Source organism: Nothobranchius furzeri, chromosome 6 (assembly GCF_043380555.1).
Source record: "Nothobranchius furzeri strain GRZ-AD chromosome 6, NfurGRZ-RIMD1, whole genome shotgun sequence".
NCBI lineage: Eukaryota > Metazoa > Chordata > Actinopteri > Cyprinodontiformes > Nothobranchiidae > Nothobranchius > Nothobranchius furzeri.
In genome coordinates this window covers 7,334,393-7,359,379 of record NC_091746.1, presented here as the reverse complement: position 1 = coordinate 7,359,379, position 24,987 = coordinate 7,334,393, and the positions used below count along the sequence as shown (strand labels likewise).

At 53.8% G+C, this 24,987-nt stretch overlaps 1 protein-coding gene across 1 annotated transcript; it reads left to right on the top strand.

The window, feature by feature from the left end:
• The first annotated feature begins 32 nt into the window (after nucleotides 1-32).
• LOC139070464 (E3 SUMO-protein ligase ZBED1-like) lies at nucleotides 33-23,730 on the top strand. The gene is made up of 5 exons (XM_070552729.1): nucleotides 33-995; nucleotides 1,098-1,517; nucleotides 1,807-2,208; nucleotides 3,681-3,774; nucleotides 23,624-23,730. Exons 1-5 carry the CDS (start codon nucleotides 33-35, stop codon nucleotides 23,728-23,730), a joined length of 1,986 nt encoding a protein of 661 aa, XP_070408830.1.
• Nucleotides 23,731-24,987: the final 1,257 nt, after the last annotated feature.

Here is a 24,987-nt window from a genome sequence, read left to right as displayed (position 1 = left end):
GGCTGATTTTGTCCCTTACTTCATACGTCATAATGGAGCGACGAATGCAGCTGCGCACTGGCGCCTTTGCGGTCATGGCGGAACTAAGCTCCGAGTTAGCGTTACAGATAAAAGACCCTCCAAAGACACTGAAAGCAGACATATGGAGCCGTTTTGGATTTTACCAACAATCAGGGAGACATGATTTGGACATGTCATATGCCGTGTGTAAAACCTGCCACAGCAAGATTAAATACGTCGGGAACACCACCAATTTAAGGAATCATGTTAGCCGTTTCCACCCTGAGTTGCTAACAATAACACCGGCTGTTGAACCGCCCAGCCCTGCGCAGCCAAAAATTAATGCGGCTCTCTCAATAATACCTCCCAACTCGGAAAAAGGGAAGAAAATAACCCAGGCTGTGGGGGCTTTCATTGCGAAGGATTTACGACCGTATTCTGTCGTGGAAAACCCTGGGTTCAAACACATGTTAAAGACACTGGAGCCACGATACAAGGTCCCTGCACGTAGCCACTTCGCAGAACAGGTAATTCCTGCACTGTATGATGAAACCAAAGCCAAGATATTAACCTCCATGAGCAAAGCTAATTTAGTAGCAATAACATGCGATTCCTGGACTTCAGTGGCAACAGAGTCCTATATTACAGTGACGGCACACTACATGAGCGAGGACTGGCAGATTATTTCCCTCGTGCTGCAGACGAGAGCTGTTTATGAGTCTCACACAGGTGCACATCTGGCAGAGCTACTTTCAGATGTTGTTTCAGAGTGGCAGCTGTCAGATAAAGATATTGTCCTGGTTACAGACAATGCTTCAAACATGATTCTTGCAGCTCAAATCAGAAAATTCAAACATGTCAGATGCTTTGCTCACACATTGAACCTGGCATCACAGCGTGGGCTTCGAGTTGCATCGCTTACCAGGCTTCTGGGAAGAATCAGACGTATATCCATATTCTTCCATCGTAGCACAACAGCAAGCCACTGTTTAAAGGTAAATCAGAAATGCTTGGGTCTGAAAAATCAAAAACTACTCACAGATGTACCAACAAGGTGGAACAGTTCCTACGACATGGTCCAGGGGTTTTTGGAACAGCAACCTGCCATTTGTGCCACCTTGTTGTCACCGGAAGTTAGAAAAGGAGAGTCTGACATCTGCACACTCAACGAGACAGATGTATCTAATGCTGAAGACGCTGTCAGTGCATTAAAAGCAATGAAAGATGCAACCACACTAATATCTGAGGAAAGCAATCCAACCATCTCCTTGATTGCTCCACTCAAGGCACAACTTCTCCAAAACATGACCAGCAGCATCAGCGACTCACCCATGATTCACGACATCAAGAATGCTGTCAGAACAGATCTCATGAACAGGTACAGCTCTGAGGCAGAGAAGAAAATGCTTTGTACAGCCTCGGCCCTGGATCCCCGCTTTAAGGGATTACCTTTCCTGACAGAGAAGGAGCGATCAGATGTCTACAGAGAAGTGACTGAGGAGGCAACATGTTTGGAGGTAAATTCATCACTTTCTTTTTGAATTAACATATACATTTCTGTATAATATTCTTAATAATTTGCCATGTTTGGTGCTGTAAGTAATTATTTACATTAGCATAAAATGAGTAAATCCACCGGAATGCTTTTATCATAATAAAAATAAATATTATGATAAGGTACATCAACATTTTCAAAAGTGTGATTAATCATTAAATATTTTAAAATATTGAAAGCCATACAATTTAGACAGACTAGTAAGTTCCCTATCAGATAAAATAATGATTTTTTATTTTTTCCCTAAACAGCAGGAGTGTATTCTGGCCATGCACCCAAAAGTTCCGGTGCAACCCGAAGTTCAGAAGGATGGAACCTCGGCAGACGATCCCTCGGCTGCTAAAAGAAAGCCTACATCATTACTTGTGAGCTTGCTGGGACAGTCTTTCAATGATGTTGAGGTTAGTGAAGAATCCAAGACCCCCTATGTCAGAGCTGAAGAGGAAATGGATAATCATTTGAAAACGTCATCATTGCCCCTGTCAGAGGACCCTTTAAACTGGTGGAGGGTACACAAGGTTACATTTCCTCTCCTGGCTCGACTGTCAAAACGATACCTTTGCATCCCTGGAACAAGTGTATCTGCAGAACGTGTTTTCTCCACTGCTGGAGACGTTATCACGGCCAAAAGATCTACTCTCAAACCACAGCATGTAGATCAACTGGTGTTTTTGCACAAAAACCTTCAACTTCCAAATGTTAACTAGTCATCATTATTACTTTTCAGTACATCTTCTTAAATTCAAACAAATGTTAAAATGTTTGCACTTTTTGTTGTCCCAAGGACTGTTATGTATTATTCGTGGGTTTTCCAAAATATGCCAGTATTGGTAGATTTTGCAAACATCTGAAGAACACGTTTCTTTCCCCCCACACAGCCTGAGAAGTGAATGTCAAATAAGGAGATATTTTTTTATGTTCTTAAGTCCTCTTAAATTTAAAGTTTTTCACTTTTGTATAAGGACTGTTATCACAGGAGAGAATACTTTCCAAATAATTATTTCTCATTTACGGTTGTTCAGAGTTGTTAAATATTTTGTTAGCATCTACAGAACATGTTTTTCCGACAGCCTGAGACATTATTGTTTAATGAGGAAAGAGATTTTTTTTTTGCTGTGCAATCCTCTTAAATGCAAACTAAAGCTTCAAATGTTTGGTACTTTTACACTGTCCCAAGGACTGTTATCAGAAAGCTGTTTACTGCATATTTATGCAAATAAAAGTTTTTGTTAAATAAAAAAGCAAATGTCTAACATATATTTATTGATGACATGAAATCCACATGAAATAATCGTGATGCATCGTGATGCATCGAGATATCGAATCGAATTGAATCGCTGACACAATAATCGTAATCGAATCGAATCGTGAGACTAGTGAAGATTCACACCTCTAAAGTGATCTGAACGTTTCATGATGATAGCACTTTCCTAAGGGGGTCAAACCATGTCCTAAAGGTCACCGGATCTGGTGTCAATTTAAAGAAGTAGTCCAGTTACACCTTTGTGGGCTTATAACTTGGCTTCTGAATATCCTAGAGAGGTCAGGTTTGTTTTAGAGTACTCAAATTCACAGCCCCCATTACCACAAAAAGGAATGGAGTCATTAGCACTTATGGTTTTTAAATGGCACCCAGAATTATGTTGCACGAAGCACAATTTCACATCATTCTGGGTTCATTTGTGTGAAAACAAGGTCCAATCAGGCTGAAACGTTACAAGAAGGTAGAATCTATTGAGTTGTAAGTGATCTGAACGTTTCATGATGATCGCACATTCCTATAGGGGGTCAAACCATGTCCCAAAGGTCACCGGGCCTGGTGTCACTTTAAAGAAGTAGTCAAGTTACACCTTTGTGGGATTCTAACTTGGCTTCTGAATGTCCTAGAGAGATCTATGGCGTTTAAAGCGTGCCACAACCCGTGCACGCGCATTGGGTCCACAGCGCGCGTGTGAACGGGACTCGCGAGCGAAAATATACATGGCAGCGCGCGTGTGAACGGGACTCGCGAGCGGAAATATACATGGCGAGAGGTCATTCGTGCACTGAGAGGGAGCAAACTGTGTCTGTGAGCGCACAAGGATGTGCACAAGTGACAAACCTGTGTGCGCGCGTTGTCAACGAGCACACGGCAGAGGAAAACGTGCGCGTGCGGCAGCCTATGTGCGCGCTCGGCAGCCTCTCTGCGCGCTCGGTTTCTGACTCCTGCTCGCTCGGCTGTAAGGGCTTTTGGCACTCTGGAGGCATGGCCTGTGGCAGATCTTCTCTGTCCTCTGATTGGTTAGTGTACCCCGCACTTTACCCTCTACCTATCTATATAAAAAAGTCTGCTATTCAGTAGTTCCTGGCATAGCTCAGCTGGGAGAGTGGGTGACTCTCGCCCCGGAGGATCCGGGTTCGAGTCCGGGCAAAGGAAAATGCAGTAGATGTCTTGGTAATTTTCCTTAATTTCAGGTATTTTACAGTTGTGACCGTTCAACTGTCATTAAACGTCCGAATGTTTGCTGGGCAGTGTTTTAAAAAGTGCTCATAAGCTAGATGGTTTTAACCATATAAAATTACATTTTTTGTGATACTGGAAAAATACAAACTGAAATAAAACTACTGATTGAAAACATTATGACTGTGGTTGTACAATATATGACTCACTAATACACTGCAAACTCCCTTAGAGTGGGGCTTCCAGAGAGAGAGAGAGAGAGAGAGAGAGAGAGAAAGAAAAGTTCTTGCCTCATTAATGAATTGTTTATTTTTTTCAGTATTTAATTGACAAATTATCCTTTCAAATAATTAATTGATGAGTTACATAATTGTCCATTTAGAATTGTTGAATGGACTGAGTCAAGTTTGGTGCACTTTATATATTTCAAAACATGTTTTTTTTATGATGCATATAAATAATTTAAATGTTAATTTAATGAAATATTTCTATTTTTTCATTACCTCACCCTTGTTTTGACAAAAACGGGACCTTGCTGGATAATATCATGGAGAAACTATTTGTTCACAGTACATGGCTCAGTGAGGATCTGTGTACCAATGGAGGAGATACTCAGAAATCTGTCTGCAGATTGTTACAACCCAGACTGGAAGTGGTGGGCTGTAATAAAAAAGGAGACCAAACAGAGGAGTGGGGGTTCAACCAAGGCCGTCAGTTTGTTTTCCGAATTGCTGGGGACAATAACCATACACTTGAGTGGGGTTTAAAAATTGCTGGGGACAATAAAGTAGGCTAGCACAGGGGTCGGCACCCCGCGGCTCTGGAGCCGCATGCGGCTCCTCCATCCATCTGATGCGGCTCTCTGTACTTTTAAAATAATGAATGGATATTTAAATAAAATGCTTTATATTTTACTGCATTAATTTTACATCTGTATGCCAATTCTAAATGTAAAGATTGTCTGCGTGAACCTGAACAGGTCCAACCCGGTCTTACTGTGAGACCGGGTTGACGCGTCACGCTTGTGCGTAATCATATGCGCTTCTGAGCTGCTTTCTGACCTTCCCCACCTACAAAGTTTAATTACAACAATCAAACGTGACAGAGCCCGGATTTGTATTCTGAACAGTCTAAACATGTTTTAAAAAGAATCGCGTGACAAAAGTGGCACCTGCTCAGTAAAACCACCAACAGGGTGAAAAATATCAAAATATTGTCGGCAGAGACGGGCTACAGCTTCTGGATCCACTTTATATAAATCGTTTTATTGATTATCTTCTTACGAAAGATAACTTTGACGTACACGAGCGATCAGGCGCGTTGCAACCTTTTCAAAAGTGTGGGTGATATTGTCTGTGCCTAAAATAAGTTCATGCTATTCATCTTGTTAGTTTAATTTCCATAATAGCGGAGCAGGTGCGAATTTTAGACGCGTCACGCATGTCTCCGTTTTAAACATGTTTAAACTGTTCAGAATCCAAATCCAGGCTCTGTCTCGTTAGATTGGTGTAACTAAAGTTTGTACTGAATGAAACTTTACATTAAACCATGTTGAAAAGAAAAGGATCCGATTAAATCGTTTCCCCCTCATTTACAGTCACGACGTACAGCGCAGTGCGCGTGGCTCTGGGGTTAATCAAGTTTAATTCTTTCTCTTTGCAACAATCTTCACAGGAAGGCAAAACAGTTAAATGACAGGTTACAGATATTTCCATTTGACTGTTTATTTTGACGGATATACTCAAGGATGTTCGTTGATTTCCTCCCACTGAAGCGGTCTGGAAACCCGGTCTCTCTGAGGGATGTCATTTGGAAAAATGTTATTTTTATGAAATTATGAAAGTTTGGCTGAACAGCGCTTGTTCCCGTCTCTAATATGGAGACGCATGACGCATCCAGTCGCCTCTTCAGCTCAGAAAGCACCTGTAGAGACATTTGATCACGCACAAAGTTTATGTGGAGCAGAAGCGGTCGGGCCACGGCAGGTGAAACGTTCCTAGCCTACATGAAGTGAAACTGTTTAATTGTAACATTAATATGTTACTGGACACGCAGGTCTGGTTGGTTAGACCAGTGTTTGAAGTGGAACACACACACACACACCAATTAAAATAATGCTGATAGCGTGGACTAGAAGCCAGGTGATGGTTTACGTGTTTAAATGATGATCAGGCTGCTGTAAAATGTAATCTCCATCCACATCCAGACACAATTATCCTCTATTCTTTCTCTATTTGCTCTGCTCTTGTCTGGGCTGATAGCTGACGGTGCGCGCGGCACGCCTAACTAGCGGCTGATGCACATTTTACGCATTTGGAGAGGTGGGCTGGATGCTTTGCGTTTACTGGAAGTTGGTCCACTTAACGTACTGGTGTAGACTACATATTAATGACAAATGAATGAAAATTAAATTGGGAGTTTTTACTTCATATTTTATAAATAAAAATGACGGGGGAACACATTTATGACGTCTTTTTAAACTAAATTTTCTAGCGCGACCTGCCTGCTTCACTTAAGGCACTGCTTATTACGGTCCATCCAGAATTACCGTGGCCCACCCAAAAATGAAAACCTGGCGCCGCGCCTATTATAAACCTCTGCAAATGGTTGTTCTTCACTTTATCAAACTCAGACTTTGTACAGCTAATATCAAGATGTAAAATTATTCAGTCGAGCTCTTCCGTCCCTCCCTCTCCTGCTCTCCTGGAAACCCGACATCGGCTGTCAGAAGCGGAGGTGAAGAAGGAGATGAGGCAAACAGAGTGAGTGTGACGTAAAGAAACCAGACTGGTGTGGAGGTGAGCAAAACAGCTGGAAAAGTGTGGGTGTTGAATCCCCCACGGGTGCGACGCCCATGGTACCGGCTGCTGTCACCTGTTGTGAGCAGCGCTCTGCTGTCTGAGGGTAGGCCCGCCCACAACGATGTGACTGCTGCGGTGTTTTCTTTACTATGGGAAATGGGTAATAAAGGCTCTTTGATGGGAACAGACCGAGTGTTGACATGTGGAAAGACGCTCCTCGGGGCGCGTCTTGCTTGGGCCTCTCCCCTGGAGGTTCTCAGTCAGACCCAGTGTTGACATGTGGCAAAATGCTCCTCGGGGCGCGTCTTGCTGGGGCTTCTCTCATGGAGGCACTCAGTCAGACCCAGTGTTGACATGTGGCAAGACGCTCCTCGGGGCACGTCTTGCTTGGGCCTCTCTCCTGGAGGCGCTCAGTCAGACCCAGAGGAGAAATGTGTCAAGACGCTCCTCGGGGCGCGTCTTGCTTGGGCTTCTCTCCTGGAAGCCCTCAGTCAGACCCATTGTTGACATGTGGCAAGACGCTCCTCGGGGCGCGTCTTATTTGGGCCTCTCTCCTGGAGACCCTCTGTCAGACCCAGTGTTGACATGTGTCAAGACGCTCCTCGGGGCGCGTCTTGCTTGGGCCTCTCTCCTGGAGGCGCTCAGTCAGACCGAGTGCTGACATGTGGCAAGAAGCTCCTCGGGGCGCGTCTTGCTTGGGCTTCTCTCCTGGAGGCCCTCAGTCAGACCCATTGTTGACATGTGGCAAGACGCTCCTCGGGGCGCGTCTTGCTTGGGCCTCTCTCCAGAAGGCCCTCAATCAGACCCAGTGTTGACACGTGGCAAGACGCTCCTCGGGGCGCTTCTTGCTTGGGCCTCTCTCCTGGAGGCGCTCAGTCAGACCGAGTGCTGACATGTGGCAAGACGCTCCTCGGGGCGCAAATTGCTTGGGCCTCTCTCCTGGATGCCCTCTGTCAGACCCAGTGTTGACATGTGGCAAGACTCTCCTCGGGGCGCGTCTTGCTTGGGCTTCTCTCATTTAGGCCCTCAGTCAGACCCAGTGTTGACATGTGTCAAGACGCTCCTCGGGGCGTGTCTTGCTTGGGCCTCTCTCCTGGAGGCGCTCAGTCAGACCCAGTGTTGACATGTGGCAAGACGCTCCTCGGGGCGCTTCTTGCTTGGGCTTCTCTCCTGGAGGCCCTCAGTCAGACCCATTGTTGACATGTGGCAAGACGCTCCTCGGGGCACGTCTTGCTTGGGCCTCTCTCCTGGAGGCGCTCAGTCAGACCGAGTAGTGACATTTGACAAGACGCTCCTCGGGGCGCGTCTTGCTTGGGCCTCTCTCCTGGAGGCGCTCAGTCGACCCAGTGTTGACATGTGGCAAGACGCTCCTCAGGGCGCGTCTTGCTTGGGCCTCTCTCCTGGAGGTTCTCAGTCAGACCCAGTGTTGACATGTGGCAAGATGCTCCTCGGGGCGCGTCTTGCTGGGGCTTCTCTCATGGAGGCACTCAGTCAGACCCAGTGTTGACATGTGGCAAGATGCTCCTCGGGGCACGTCTTGCTTGGGCCTCTCTCCTGGAGGCGCTCAGTCAGACCCAGAGGAGACATGTGTCAAGATGCTCCTCGGGGCGCGTCTTGCTTGGGCCTCTCTCCTGGAGGCGCTCAGTCAGACCGAGTGCTGACATGTGGCAAGACGCTCCTCCGGGCGCGTCTTGCTTGGGCCTCTCTCCTGGAGGCGCTCAGTCAGACCCAGTGTTCACATGTGGCAAGACGCTCCTCGGGGCGCGTCTTGCTTGGGCCTCTCCTGGAGGCGCTCAGTCAGACCCAGTGTTGACATGTGGCAAGACGCTCCTCGGAGCACGTCTTGCTTGGGCCTCTCTCCTGGAGGCACTCAGTCAGACCGAGTGCTGACATGTGGCAAGACGCTGCTCGGGGCGCGTCTTGCTTGGGCTTCTCTCCTGGAGGCCCTCAGTCAGACCCATTGTTGACATGTGGCAAGACGCTCCTCGGGGCGCGTCTTGCTTGGGCCTCTCTCCAGAAGGCCCTCAGTCAGACCCAGTGTTGACATGTGGCAAGACACTCCTCGGGGCGCGTCTTGCTTGGGCTTCTCTCCTGGAGGCCCTCAGTCAGACCCATTGTTGACATGTGGCAAGACGCTCCTCGGGGCACGTCTTGCTTGGGCCTCTCTCCTGCAGGCGCTCAGTCAGACCGAGTAGTGACATGTGGCAAGACGCTCCTCGGGGCGCGTCTTGCTTGGACCTCTCTCCTGGAGGCGCTCAGTTAGGCCGAGTAGTGAGTAGTGACATGTGGCAAGACGCTCCTCGGGCCGCGTCTTGCTTGGGCCTCTCTCCTGGAGGCGCTCAGTCAGACCGAGTGCTGACATAAGGCAAGACGCTCCTCGGGGCGCGTCTTGCTTGGGCCTCTCTCCTGGAGGTGCTCAATCAGACCCAGTGGTGACACGTGGCAAGACGCTCCTCGGGGCACGTCTTGCTTGGGCCTCTCTCCTGGAGGAGCTCAGTCAGACCCAGTGGTGACACGTGGCGAGACGCTCCTCGGGGCGCATCTTGCTTGGGCCTCTCTCCTGGAGGCGCTAAGTCAGACCCAGTGTTGACACGTGGCAAGACGCTCCTCGGGGCGCGTCTTGCTTGGGCCTTTCTCCTGGAGGCGCTCAGTCAGACCCAGTGTTGACATGTGGCAAGACACTCCTCGGGGCGCGTCTTGCTTGGGCCTCTCTCATGGAGGCCCTCTGTCAGACCCAGTGCTGACATGTGTCAAGACGCTCCTTGGGGCGCGTCTTGCTTTGGCCTCTCTCCTGGATGCCCTCTGTCAGACCCAGTGTTGACATGTGGCAAGACTCTCCTCGGGGCGCGTCTTGCTTGGGCTTCTCTCATGGAGGCCCTCAGTCAGACCCAGTGTTGACATGTGTCAAGATGCTCCTCGGGGCGTGTCTTGCTTGGGCCTCTCTCCTGGAGGCCCTCAGTCAGACCCATTGTTGACATGTGGCAAGATGCTCCTCGGGGCGCGTCTTGCTTGGGCCTCTCTCCAGAAGGCCCTCCATTAGACCCAGTGTTGACACGTGGCAAGACGCTCCTCGGGGCGCTTCTTGCTTGGGCCTCTCTCCTGGAGGCGCTCAGTCAGACCCAGAGGAGACATGTGTCAAGACGCTCCTCGGGGCGCGTCTTGCTTGGGCCTCTCTCCTGGAGGCGCTCAGTCAGACCGAGTGCTGACATGTGGCAAGAAGCTCCTCGGGGCGCGTCTTGCTTGGGCTTCTCTCCTGGAGGCCCTCAGTCAGACCCATTGTTGACATGTGGCAAGATGCTCCTCGGGGCGCGTCTTGCTTGGGCCTCTCTCCAGAAGGCCCTCCATTAGACCCAGTGTTGACACGTGGCAAGACGCTCCTCGGGGCGCTTCTTGCTTGGGCCTCTCTCCTGGAGGCGCTCAGTCAGACCGAGTGCTGACATGTGGCAAGACGCTCCTCGGGGCGCGTATTGCTTGGGCCTCTCTCTTGGATGCCCTCTGTCAGACCCAGTGTTGACATGTGGCAAGACTCTCCTCGGGGCGCGTCTTGCTTGGGCTTCTCTCATGGAGGCCCTCAGTCAGACCCAGTGTTTACAAGTGTCAAGACGCTCCTCGGGGCGTGTCTTGCTTGGGCCTCTCTCCTGGAGGCGCTCAGTCAGACCCAGTGTTGACATGTGGCAAGACGCTCCTCGGGGCGCTTCTTGCTTGGGCTTCTCTACGGACCTGGCCCGCAGCGGAGCTCAGCAGCCTCCAGAAGCTGATGGCAGTGTGTGTTTAATCCCCTGCGGGGTGGAGAGGCAGAAACCTGGGTCGGACCTGGTCTGCAGCAGGGCTCAGCAGCCTCCAGAAGCTGATGGCAATGTGTCTTTAATCCTCTGCGGGGTGCAGGAGCAGGAACCTGGGTCGGACCTGGTCTATAGCGGAGCTCAGCAGCCTCCAGCAGCTGATGGCAGTGTGTGTTTGATCCCCTGCGGGGTGGGAGAGCTGAAACCTGGGTCGGACCTGGTCTGCAGCAGGGCCCATTACCACTCAGAAGCTGATGGCAGTGTGTGTTTAGGTCCCTGCGGGGTGGAGGAGCTGAAAGCTGGGTCGGACCTGGTCTTTAGCAGAGCTCAGCAGCCCCCAGAAGCTGATGGCAGTGTGTCTTTAATCCCCTGCGGGGTGCAGGAGCTGAAACTTGGGTCGGACCTGGTCTGCAGCAGAGCTCAGCAGCCAGCAGAAGGTGATGGCAGTGTGTGTTTAAGTCCCTGCGGGGTGCAGGAGCTGAAACCTGGGTCGGACCTGCTCTATAGTAGAGCTCAGCAGCCTCCAGAAGCTGATGGCAGTGTGTGTTTAGTTCCCTGCGGGGTGGAGGAGCTGAAACCTGGGTCGGACCTGGTCTGCAGCAGGGCTCAGCAGCCTCCAGTTGCAGATGGCAGTGTGTGTTTTGTTCCTTGCGGGGTGCAGGAGCAGAAACCTGGGTCGGACCTGGTCTGCAGAAGAGCTCAGCAGCCCCCAGAAGCTGATGGCAGTGTGTGTTTAAGTCCCTGCTGGGTGGCAGAGCTTAAATCCGGGTCGGACCTGGTCTGCAGCAGGGCTCAGCAGCATCCAGAAGCTGATGGCAGTGTGTCTTTAAGTCCCTGCGGGGTGGGAGAGCTGTAACCCGGGTCGGACTTGCTCTGCAGCAGGGCCCATCACCATCCAGAAGCTGATGGCAGTGTGTCTTTAATTACCTGCGGGGTGGAGGAGCAGAAACCTGGGTCGGACTTGGTGTGCAGCAGGGCTCAGCAGCCACGAGAAGCTGATGGCAGTGTGTCTGTAATCCCCTGCGGGGTGGAGGAACAGAAACCTGGGTCGGACCTGGTCTGCAGCAGGGCTCAGCAGCCTCCAGAAGCTGATGGCAGTGTGTGTTTAAGTCCCAGCCTGGTGGGAGAGCTGAAACCTGGGTCGGACCTGGCCCGCAGCGGACCTCAGCACCCTCCAGAAGCTGATGGCAGTGTGTGTTTAATCCCCTGCGGGGTGGAGAGGCAGAAACCTGGGTCGGACCTGGTCTGCAGCAGGGCTCAGCAGCCTCCAGAAGCTGATGGCAGTGTGCGTTTAAGTCCCAGCCTGGTGGGAGAGCTGAAACCTGGGTCGGACCTGGTCTGCAGCAGGGCTCAGCAGCCTCCAGAAGCTGATGGCAATGTGTCTTTAATCCTCTGCGGGGTGCAGGAGCAGGAACCTGGGTCGGACCTGGTCTATAGCGGAGCTCATCAGCCTCCAGCAGCTGATGGCAGTGTGTGTTTGATCCCCTGCGGGGTGGGAGAGCTGAAACCTGGGTCGGACCTGGTCTGCAGCAGGGCCCATTACCACTCAGAAGCTGATGGCAGTGTGTGTTTAGGTCCCTGCGGGGTGGAGGAGCTGAAAGCTGGGTCGGACCTGGTCTTTAGCAGAGCTCAGCAGCCCCCAGAAGCTGATGGCAGTGTGTCTTTAATCCCCTGCGGGGTGCAGGAGCTGATACCTGGGTCGGACCTGGTCTGCAGCAGAGCTCAGCAGCAAGCAGAAGGTGATGGCAGTGTGTGTTTAAGTCCCTGCGGGGTGCAGGAGCTGAAACCTGGGTCGGACCTGCTCTATAGTAGAGCTCAGCAGCCTCCAGAAGCTGATGGCAGTGTGTGTTTAGTTCCCTGCGGGGTGGAGGAGCTGAAACCTGGGTCGGACCTGGTCTGCAGCAGGGCTCAGCAGCCTCCAGTTGCAGATGGCAGTGTGTGTTTTGTTCCCTGCGGGGTGCAGGAGCAGAAACCTGGGTCGGACCTGGTCTGCAGAAGAGCTCAGCAGCCTCCAGAAGCTGATGGCAGTGTGTGTTTAAGTCCCTGCGGGGTGCAGGAGCTGAAACCTGGGTCGGACCTGGTCTGCAGAAGAGCTCAGCAGCCTCCAGAAGCTGATGGCAGTGTGTGTTTAAGTCCCTGCGGGGTGCAGGAGCTGAAACCTGGGTCGGACCTGCTCTATAGTAGAGCTCAGCAGCCTCCAGAAGCTGATGGCAGTGTGTGTTTGATCCCCTGCGGGGTGGGAGAGCTGAAACTTGGGTCGGACCTGGTCTGCAGCAGGGCTCAGCAGCCTCCAGTTGCAGATGGCAGTGTGTGTTTTGTTCCCTGCGGGGTGCAGGAGCAGAAACCTGGGTCGGACCTGGTCTGCAGAAGAGCTCAGCAGCCTCCAGAAGCTGATGACAGTGTGTGTTTAAGTCCCTGCCTGGTGGGAGAGCCGGTACCTGGGTCGGACCTGGTCTACAGCAGAGCTCAGCAGCCCCCAGAAGCTGATGGCAGTGTGTGTTTAAGTCCCTGCTGGGTGGCAGAGCTTAAATCCGGGTCGGACCTGGTCTGCAGCAGGGCTCAGCAGCCTCCAGAAGCTGATGGCAGTGTGTTTTTAAGTCCCTGCGGGGTGCAGGAGCTGAAACCTGTGTCGGACCTGGTCTGCAGCATGTCTCAGCAGCATCCAGAAGCTGATGGCAGTGTGTCTTTAAGTCTCTGCGGGGTGGGAGAGCTGAAACCTGGTCGGACCTGGTCTATAGCAGGGCCCATCACCGTCCAGCAGCTGATGGCTGCGTGTGTTTAAGTCCCTGCGGGGTGCAGGAGCTGAAACCTGGGTCGGACCTGCTCTATAGTAGAGCTCAGCAGCCTCCAGAAGCTGATGGCAGTGTGTGTTTGATCCCCTGCGGGGTGGGAGAGCTGTAACCCGGGTCGGACTTGCTCTGCAGCAGGGCCCATCACCATCCAGAAGCTGATGGCAGTGTGTCTTTAATTACCTGCGGGGTGGAGGAGCAGAAACCTGGGTCGGACTTGGTGTGCAGCAGGGCTCAGCAGCCACGAGAAGCTGATGGCAGTGTGTCTGTAATCCCCTGCGGGGTGGAGGAACAGAAACCTGGGTCGGACCTTGTCTGCAGCAGGGCTCAGCAGCCTCCAGAAGCTGATGGCAGTGTGTGTTTAAGTCCCAGCCTGGTGGGAGAGCTGAAACCTGGGTCGGACCTGGCCCGCAGCGGACCTCAGCACCCTCCAGAAGCTGATGGCAGTGTGTGTTTAATCCCCTGCGGGGTGGAGAGGCAGAAACCTGGGTCGGACCTGGTCTGCAGCAGGGCTCAGCAGCCTCCAGAAGCTGATGGCAGTGTGCGTTTAAGTCCCAGCCTGGTGGGAGAGCTGAAACCTGGGTCGGACCTGGTCTGCAGCAGGGCTCAGCAGCCTCCAGAAGCTGATGGCAATGTGTCTTTAATCCTCTGCGGGGTGCAGGAGCAGGAACCTGGGTCGGACCTGGTCTATAGCGGAGCTCAGCAGCCTCCAGCAGCTGATGGCAGTGTGTGTTTGATCCCCTGCGGGGTGGAGGAGCTGAAACCTGGGTCGGACCTGGTCTGCAGCAGGGCCCATTACCACTCAGAAGCTGATGGCAGTGTGTGTTTAGGTCCCTGCGGGGTGGAGGAGCTGAAAGCTGGGTCGGACCTGGTCTTTAGCAGAGCTCAGCAGCCCCCAGAAGCTGATGGCAGTGTGTCTTTAATCCCCTGCGGGGTGCAGGAGCTGAAACCTGGGTCGGACCTGGTCTGCAGCAGAGCTCAGCAGCAAGCAGAAGGTGATGGCAGTGTGTGTTTAAGTCCCTGCGGGGTGCAGGAGCTGAAACCTGGGTCGGACCTGCTCTATAGTAGAGCTCAGCAGCCTCCAGAAGCTGATGGCAGTGTGTGTTTAGTTCCCTGCGGGGTGGAGGAGCTGAAACCTGGGTCGGACCTGGTCTGCAGCAGGGCTCAGCAGCCTCCAGTTGCAGATGGCAGTGTGTGTTTTGTTCCCTGCGGGGTGCAGGAGCAGAAACCTGGGTCGGACCTGGTCTGCAGAAGAGCTCAGCAGCCTCCAGAAGCTGATGGCAGTGTGTGTTTAAGTCCCTGCGGGGTGCAGGAGCTGAAACCTGGGTCGGACCTGCTCTATAGTAGAGCTCAGCAGCCTCCAGAAGCTGATGGCAGTGTGTGTTTGATCCCCTGCGGGGTGGGAGAGCTGAAACTTGGGTCGGACCTGGTCTGCAGTAGGGCCCATCACCCTCCAGCAGCTGATGGCTGCGTGTGTTTAAGTCCCTGCGGGGTGCAGGAGCTGAAACCTGGGTCGGACCTGCTCTATAGTAGAGCTCAGCAGCCTCCAGCAGCTGATTGCAGTGTGTGTTTAAGTCCCTGCCTGGTGGGAGAGCTGGAACCTGGGTCGGACCTGGTCTATGGCAGAGCTCAGCAGCCTCCTGAAGCTGATGGCAGTGTGTCTTCAATTCCCTGCGGGGTGCAGGAGCTGAAACCTGGGTCGGACCTGCTCTATAGTAGAGCTCAGCAGCCTCCAGCAGCTGATGGCAGTGTGTTTTTAATTCCCTGCGGGGTGCAGGAGGCATAACCTGGGTCGGACCTGGTCCGCAGCAGAGCCCATCACCCTCCAGAAGCTGATGGCGGTGTGTTTTTAATTCCCTGCGGGGTGCAGGAGCCATAACCTGGGTCGGACCTGGTCCGCAGCAGAGCCCATCACCCTCCAGAAGCTGATGGCGGTGTGTTTTTAATTCCCTGCGGGGTGCAGGAGCCATAACCTGGGTCGGACCTGGTCTGCAGCATGTCTCAGCAGCCTCCAGAAGCTGATGGCTGTGTGTGTTTAAGTCCCTGCGGGGTGGGAGAGCTGAAACCTGGGTCGGACCTGGTCTGCAGCAGGGCTCAGCAGCATCCGGTTGCAGATGGCAGTGTGTGTTTAGTTCCCTGCGGGGTGCAGGAGCAGAAACCTGGGTCGGACCTGGTCTGCAGCAGGGCTCAGCAGCATCCGGTTGCAGATGGCAGTGTGTGTTTAGTTCCCTGCGGGGTGCAGGAGCAGAAACCTGGGTCGGACCTGGCCCGCAGCGGAGCTCAGCAGCCTCCAGAAGCTGATGGCAGTGTGTGTTTAATCCCCTGCGGGGTGGAGAGGCAGAAGCCTGGGTCGGACCTGGTCTGCAGCAGGGCTCGGCAGCCTCCAGAAGCTGATGGCAGTGTTTTTAGTTCCCTGCGGGGTGGAGGAGCAGAAACCTGGGTCGCACCTGGTCTATAGCAGAGCTCAGCAGCCTCCAGAAGCTGATGGCAGTGTGTGTTCAAGTCCCTGCGGGGTGGGAGAGCTGTAACCTGGATCGGACCTGGTCTATAGCAGAGCTCAGCAGTCTCCAGAAGCTGATGGCAGTGTGTGTTTAAGTCCCAGCCTGGTGGGAGAGCTGCAACCTGGGTCGGACCTGGTCTAAAGCAGGGCCCATCACCACCCAGATGCTGAAGGCAGTGTGTGTTTAAGTCCCTGCGGGGTGGAGGAGCAGAAACCTGCGTCGGACCTGGCCTGCAGCAGAGATCAGCAGCCTCCAGAAGCTGACGGCGGTGTGTTTTTAATTCCCTGCGGGGTGCAGGAGCTGAAACCTGGGTCGGACCTGGTCTGCAGCAGGGCTCAGCAGCCTCCAGTTGCAGATGGCAGTGTGTCTTTATTTCCCAGTGGGGTGCAGGAGCTGAAACCTGGGTCGGACCTGGTCTATAGCAGAGCTCAGCAGCCTCCAGAACCTGATGGCAGTGTGCGTTTAAGTCCCTGCCTGGTGGGAGAGCTGAAACCTGGGTCGGACCAGGTCTGCAGCAGGGCTCAGCAGCCTCCAGAAGCTGATGGCAATGTGTCTTTAATCCTCTGCGGGGTGCAGGAGTAGGAACCTGGGTCGGACCTGGTCTATAGCGGAGCTCAGCAGCCTCCAGCAGCTGATGGCAGTGTGTGTGTTTAAGACCCTGCCTGGTGGGAGAGCTGAAACCTGGGTCGGACCTGGTCTAAAGCAGGGCCCATCACCACCCAGATGCTGATGGCAGTGTGTCTTTAATCCTCTGTGGGGTGCAGGAGCAGAAACCTGGGTCGGACCTGGTCTGCAGCAGGGCTCAGCAGCCTCCAGAAGCTGATGGCAATGTGTCTTTAATCCTCTGCGGGGTGCAGGAGCAGGAACCTGGGTCGGACCTGGTCTATAGCGGAGCTCAGCAGCCTCCAGCAGCTGATGGCAGTGTGTGTGTTTAAGATTCTGCCTGGTGGGAGAGCTGAAACCTGGGTCGGACCTGGTCTAAAGCAGGGCCCATCACCACCCAGATGCTGATGGCAGTGTGTGTGTTTAAGACCCTGCGGGGTGGGAGAGCTGTAACCTGGATCGGACCTGGTCTATAGCACAGCTCAGCAGCCTCCAGAAGCTGATGGCAGTGTGTGTTTAAGTCCCAGCCTGGTGGGAGAGCTGAAACCTGGGTCGGACCTGGTCTGCAGCACAGCTCAGCAGCCCCAAGAAGCTGATGGCAGTGTGCGTGTTTAAGTCTCTGCCTGGTGGGGGAGCTGAAACCTGGGTCGGACCTGCTCTATAGTAGAGCTCAGCAGCCTCCAGAAGCTGATGGCAGTGTGTCTTTAAGTACCTGTGGGGTGGGATAGCTGAAACCTGGGTCGTACCTGGTCTATAGCAGAGCTCAGCAGCCTCCAGAAGCTGATGGCAGTGTGTGTTTAATTCCCTGCCTGGTGGGAGAGCTGTAACCCGGGTCGGACTTGCTCTGCAGCAGGGCCCATCACCATCCAGAAGCTGATGGCAGTGTGTCTGTAATCCCCTGCGGGGTGGAGGAGCAGAAACCTGGGTCGGGACCTGGTGGGATCTGGTGAAGTTGCTTGTCACTAGCTTGCGCACATTTGATATGGCACTTTGCGCGTGACTCACACAACCTGCAGTGGTGACCGTCGCGTCAGTGCAAAGTTTTTCCGATATATCGCTCGCAACATCGTTTGTCATTTGCTGTACACTGCGCACACTGGCCGCGAGGTCACGGAGAGGGTCTTCGTTACGAGTTGTGTAATATCCGCTGACTTGCCGATTCAATTCTGGTGGCGCTGACCCAAACGAGAACGCTTTTAAGGCGCATGTCGTGGTAACTCTGGTAGCACCGTTGTTGACGAGGACGATCATCTTTAGCAATAGTTCATCTCGAAGCGCAACGATGGTGAGGGCGACGGGTTGGCCGGTTCCGCCTTCAGGCCACTCGGTTGCCGCTAGATTGCCCAATGCCACACACGCAGACGAACCCTGTATACACTCAATGACCCGTGTGCGATCGTTGATTTCTGCTAGTACGTTTGCTAGTTCTACGTGCTTCCACGGATCGGGCGTGGGCACGCGCTTGTTTTAGAGGCGTTTTCGCGCAGCCTCTACCCTGCACGACCGCTCGTGGCCGCACTAGCTATATTTATCTTTATTTGTTTCACACACACACACACACACTCACACACACACACACACACACACACACACACACACACACACACACACACACACACACACACACGCACACACACACACACACACACACACACACACACACACACACACAGGCCCTTGCGTGCAAACCCCGGTCAGGCCTGCAGTGTACACATCAGAGACATGATGTTCTTTCACAGAACTGAGGTTGTTCATTACTAAATGACTTTTACAGGAATATTGTTATTATACTATTCAACAGGTTGATCATAATAATGTGTATTAAACCCACAACCTAGCACTGAGGACAGAGGGACTTTATTTAAATTAATACTTAATGGAAACGATACATAATGATACATAAGAGCCATGTCATACATTCAGCCTAGGAATAGTAGCATTGTACACTATTAAAATTATACACATCAATTGCTTGAATCCCATTGTTGCAAAGTAAAACTCTAATAAAACTCCAGTCTGACATCAACAGAGAACACTTAGTGTATGTACTACAAATACAGCATTAGGATTTCGAGTGGACCGTGCACCTTGTGAACCATCAGAGGCTTATGACGCAACATATCTTCCAGTTGCTATTAGACAAGTTATAATTCTCGACCATTTTTCGGAACTGATTTCTTGGGTCCGTGAGTAAATGCCAAATGAGATGATAGTCCTTAAGTAAGTTCCTGGCGATCCCATGTCGAGTGCGAAGTCACGGTCGGCGGCGTGTTGTCCTTACTGTGCCCCATACAATGTGACGGTCCGTGTCACGGACCGGTGTGTTACGACCCGACTAACGAAACGTACCAGGTGATAACATTGCATCTGCCCATTACAGCGGAGCGAGCGTTTCGCCACACTCCCAAACCAAGGTTAATAGTTGTAGCGCACGCCCTTTCGGACCTCGGTGCACGCGAAACACTGGCGTACACTCACAACATCACGCTCGAGACAGCTCAAGCGTTACTCGAAACAAAGGACTTGTTCAAATCCATAGAGAATATACGGTCTTTAGCGTATGCGTATATAAAGAAGGTCGATGACATTTACAGACCCGGCGGCGTGGGCACCACAGTAGAACAACAAGGTGCTCTCAAGCGCACACAGATACTGGCGGCATTATCACTCGTGATGTCTATCCTGACATGCCCGTTTCTGATTTCTATATATATTAAATTATGACAAGAGCTACGGTGGTTACGATTACACTCTGACCACGTGCCTTAGTTTCTGCTAGTGACCTATAAATACATTTGACCACTTGCTCTCACTGCCATTAAAGCGGCTGTACCCACACGTACAACACCCAAGAAAAAAATGATCTCGCTGTCTGTACTGGGTGTACTCTCAGTAGTCGCAGTTGCTCAGGCCATGGTGGTACGCTCACATAACGCCTCTGAGATACGTCCCATCCCACCACCTCCTAGACAGGGAACTAAACACACACTGCCATCTGCAACCGGATGCTGCTGAGCCCTGCTGCAGACCAGGTCCGACCCAGGTCTCGGCTCCTCCACCCCGCAGGGACTTAAAGACACACAGCCATCAGCTTCTGGGGGCTGCTGAGCCCTGCTGCAGACCAGGTCCGACCCAGGTTTCAGCTCTCCCACCCCGCAGGGACTTAAACACACACAGCCATCAGCTTCTGGAGGCTGCTGAGACATGCTGCAGACCAGGTCCGACCCAGGTTCCAGCTCCTGCACCCCGCAGGGAATTTAAGACACACTGCCATCAGCTTCTGGAGGCTGCTGAGCTCTGCCATAGACCAGGTCCGACCCAGATATCGGCTCTCCCACCAGGCAGGGACTTAAACACACACTGTCATCAGCTTCTGGAGGCTGCTGAGCTCTTCTGCAGACCAGGTCCGACCCAGGTTTCTGCTCCTGCACCCCGCAGGGAACAAAACACACACTGCCATCTGCAACTGGAGGCTGCTGAGCCCTGCTGCAGACCAGGTCCGACCCAGGTTTCTGCTCCTCCACCCCGCAGGGAACTAAACACACACTGCCATCAGCTTCTGGAGGCTGCTGAGCTCTACTATAGAGCAGGTCCGACCCAGGTTTCAGCTCCTCCACCCCGCAGGGAACTAAACACACACTGTCATCAGCTTCTGGAGGCTGCTGAGCTCTTCTGCAGACCAGGTCCGACCCAGGTTTCTGCTCCTCCACCCCGCAGGGAACTAAACACACACTGCCATCAGCTTCTGGAGGCTGCTGAGCTCTACTATAGAGCAGGTCCGACCCAGGTTTCAGCTCCTGCACCCCGCAGGGACTTAAACACACACTGCCATCACCTTCTGCTGGCTGCTGAGCTCTGCTGCAGACCAGGTCCGACCCAGGTTTCTGCTCCTCCACCCCGCAGGGAACTAAACACACACTGCCATCACCTTCTGCTGGCTGCTGAGCTCTGCTGCAGACCAGGTCCGACCCAGGTTTCAGCTCCTGCACCCCGCAGGGGATTAAAGACACACTGCCATCAGCTTCTGGGGGCTGCTGAGCTCTGCTAAAGACCAGGTCCGACCCAGCTTTCAGCTCCTCCACCCCGCAGGGACCTAAACACACACTGCCATCAGCTTCTGAGTGGTAATGGGCCCTGCTGCAGACCAGGTCCGACCCAGGTTTCAGCTCTCCCACCCCGCAGGGGATCAAACACACACTGCCATCAGCTGCTGGAGGCTGCTGAGCTCCGCTGCGGGCCAGGTCCGACCCAGGTTTCTGCTCCTCCACCCCGCAGGGACTTAGAGGCACGCTGCCATCAGCTTGTGGATGCTGCTGAGACATGCTGCAGACCAGGTCCGACCCAGGTTTCTGCTCCTGCACCCCGCAGGGAACTAAACACACACTGCCATCTGCTGCTGGAGGCTGCTGAGCTCTGCTATAGACCAGGTCCGACCCAGCTTTCAGCTCCTCCACCCCGCAGGGACCTAAACACACACTGCCATCAGCTTCTGAGTGGTAATGGGCCCTGCTGCAGACCAGGTCCGACCCAGGTTTCATCTCTCCCACCGCGCAGGGAATTAAAGACACACCGCCATCAGCTTCTAGAGGCTGCTGAGCTCTGCTATAGACCAGGTCTGACCCAGGTTTCAGCTCCTGCACCCCACTAGGAATTAAACACACACTGCCATCAGCTTCTGGAGGCTGCTGAGCCCTGCTGCAGACCAGGTCCTACCCAGGTTTCTGCTCCTCCACCCCGCAGGGGATTACAGACACACTGCCATCAGCTTCTGGATGGTGATGGGCCCTGCTGCAGAGCAAGTCCGACCCGGGTTACAGCTCTCCCACCAGGCAGGGAATTAAACACACACTGCCATCAGCTTCTGGAGGCTGCTGAGCTCTGCTATAGACCAGGTACGACCCAGGTTTCAGCTATCCCACCCCACAGGTACTTAAAGACACACTGCCATCAGCTTCTGGAGGCTGCTGAGCTCTACTATAGAGCAGGTCCGACCCAGGTTTCAGCTCCTGCACCCCGCAGAGGATTAAAGACACATTGCCATCAGCTTCTGGAGGCTGCTGAGCCCTGCTGCAGACCTGGTCCGACCCAGGTTTCAGCTCTCCCACCAGGCAGGGACTTAAACACACACTGCCATCAGGTTCTGGAGGCTGCTGAGCTCTGCTATAGACCAGGTCCGACCCAGGTTTCAGCTCCTGCACCCCACTGGGAAATAAAGACACACTGCCATCAGCTTCTGGAGGCTGCTGAGCTCTGCTATAGACCAGGTGCGACCCAGGTTTCTGCTCCTCCACCCCGCAGGGAACTAAACACACACTGCCATCAGCTTCTGGAGGCTGCAGAGCCCTGCTGCAGACCAGGTCCGACCTAGGTTTCTGCCTCTCCACCCCGCAGGGGATTAAAGACACACGCCCATCAGCATCTGGGTGGTGATGGGCCCTGCTTTAGACCAGGTCCGACCCAGGTTTCAGCTCTCCCACCCCGCAGGGGATTAAACACACACTGCCATCAGCTTCTGGAGGCTGCTGAGCTCCGCTTCAGACCAGGTCCGACCCAGGTTTCTGCTCCTGCACCCCGCAGGGAACTAAACACACACTGCCATCAGCTTCTGGGGGCTGCTGAGCTCTGCTGCAGACCAGGTCCGACCCAGGTCTCAGCTCCTCCACCCCGCAGGGACTTAAAGACACACTGCCATCAGCTTCTGGATGCTGCTGAGACAAGCTGCAGACCAGGTCCGACCCAGGTTTCGGCTCATCCACCCCGCAGGGACTTAAACACACACAGCCATCAGCTTCTGGGGGCTGCTGAGCCCTGCTGCAGACCAGGTCCGACCCAGGTTTCAGCTCCTGCACCCCACTAGGAATTAAACACACACTGCCATCAGCAACTGGAGGCTGCTGAGCCCTGCTATAAGCCAGGTCCGACCCAGGTTATGCATCCTGCACCCCGCAGGGAATTAAAAACACACTGCCATCAGCTGCTGGAGGCTGCTGAGCTCTACTATAGAGCAGGTCCGACCCAGGTTCCAGCTCTCCCACCAGGCAGGGACTTAAACACACACTGCAATCAGCTGCTGGAGGCTGCTGAGCTCTACTATAGAGCAGGTCCGACCCAGGTTTCAGCTCCTGCACCCCGCAGGGACTTAAACACACGCAGCCATCAGCTGCTGGACGGTGATGGGCCCTGCTGCAGACCAGGTCCGACGCAGGTTTCAGCTCCTGCACCCCGCAGGGACTTAAACACACACTGCCATCAGCTTCTGGGGGCTGCTGAGCTCTGCTGTAGACCAGGTCCGACCCAGGTATCGGCTCTCCCACCAGGCAGGGACTTAAACACACACTGTCATCAGCTTCTGGAGGCTTCTGAGCTCTTCTGCAGACCAGGTCCGACCCAGGTTTCTGCTCCTGCACCCCGCAGGGAACTAAACACACACTGCCATCTGCAACTGGAGGCTGCTGAGCTCTGCTGCAGACCAGGTCCGACCCGGGATTCTGCTCCTGCACCCCGCAGGGAACTAAACACACACTGCCATCTGCAACTGGGCTGCTGAGCTCTGCTGTGGACAAGGTCCGACCCGGGTTATGGCTCTCCCACCCCGCAGGGACTTAAACACACACAGCAATCAGCTTCTGGATGGTGATGGGCCCTGCTGCACACCAAGTCCGACCCAGGTTTCTGCTCCTCCACCAGGCAGGGACTTAAAGACACACTGCCATCAGCTTCTGGAGGCTGCTGAGCTCTGCTATAGACCAGGTCCGACCCAGCTTTCAGCTCCTCCACCCCGCAGGGACCTAAACACACACTGCCATCAGCTTCTGAGTGGTAATGGGCCCTGCTGCAGACCAGGTCCGACCCAGGTTTCATCTCTCCCACCCCGCAGGGAATTAAAGACACACTGCCATCAGCTTCTGGAGGCTGCTGAGCTCTGCTATAGACCAGGTCCGATCCAGGTTACAGCTCTCCCACCAGGCAGGGAATTAAACACACACTGCCATCAGCTTCTGGAGGCTGCTGAGCTCTGCTATAGACCAGGTACGACCCAGGTTTCAGCTCCTGCACCCCGCAGGGAATTGAAGACACACTGCCATCAGCTTCTGGAGGCTGCTGAGCTCTGCCATAGACCAGGTGCGACCCAGGTTTCAGCTCCCCCACCAGGCAGAGACTTAAACATGCACACTGCCCTCAGCTTCTTGGTTCTGCTGAGCTGTGCTGCAGACCAGGTCCGACCCAGGTTTCAGCTCTCCCACCAGGCTGGGACTTAAACACACACTGCCATCAGCTTCTGGAGGCTGCTGAGCCCTGCAATAGACCAGGTCCGATCCAGGTTACAGCTCTCCCACCCCGCAGGGTCTTAAACACACACACTGCCATCAGCTGCTGGAGGCTGCTGAGCCCTGCTGCAGACCAGGTCCGACCCAGGTTTCTGCTCCTGCACCCCGCAGAGGATTAAAGACACACTCCCATCAGCTTCTGGAGGCTGCTGAGCCCTGCTGCAGACCTGGTCCGACCCAGGTTTCAGCTCTCCCACCAGGCAGGGACTTAAACACACACTGCCATCAGGTTCTGGAGGCTGCTGAGCTCTGCTATAGACCAGGTCCGACCCAGGTTTCAGCTCCTGCACCCCACTGGGAAATAAAGACACACTGCCATCAGCTGCTGGAGGCTGCTGAGCTCTGCTGCAGACCAGGTCCGACCCAGGTTTCAGCTCCTGCACCCCGCAGGGAATTAAAAACACACCGCCGTCAGCTTCTGGAGGCTGCTGATCTCTGCTGCAGGCCTGGTCCGACCCAGGTTTCTGCTCCTCCACCCCGCAGGGAACTAAACACACACTGCCTTCAGCTTCTGGAGGGGGATGGGCCCTGCTGCGGGCCAGGTCCGACGCAGGTTTCTGCTCCTCCACCCCGCAGGGACTTAAACACACACTGCCATCAGCTGCTGGAGGCTGCTGAGCTCTTCTATAGACCAGGCCCGACCCAGGTTCCTGCCTCTCCACCCCGCAGGGGATTAAAGACACACGGCCATCAGCATCTGGGTGGTGATGGGCCCTGCTTTAGACCAGGTCCGACCCAGGTTGCATCTCTGCCACCAGGCTGGGACTTAAACACACACTGCCATCAGCTGCTGGAGGCTGCTGAGCTCCGCTATAGACCAGGTCCGACCCAGGTTCCTGCCTCTCCACCCCGCAGGGGATTAAAGACACACGGCCATCAGCATCTGGGTGGTGATGGGCCCTGCTTTAGACCAGGTCCGACCCTGGTTGCAGCTCTCCCACCCCGCAGGGACTTGAACACACACTGCCATCAGCCTCTGGAGGCTGCTGAGCTCTGCTATAGACCAGGTGCGACCCAGGTTTCTGCTCCTCCACCCCGCAGGGACTTAAAGACACACTGCCATCAGCTTCTGGAGGCTGCTGAGCTCTGCTATAGACCAGGTCCGACCCAGCTTTCAGCTCCTCCACCCCGCAGGGACCTAAACACACACTGCCATCAGCTTCTGAGTGGTAATGGGCCCTGCTGCAG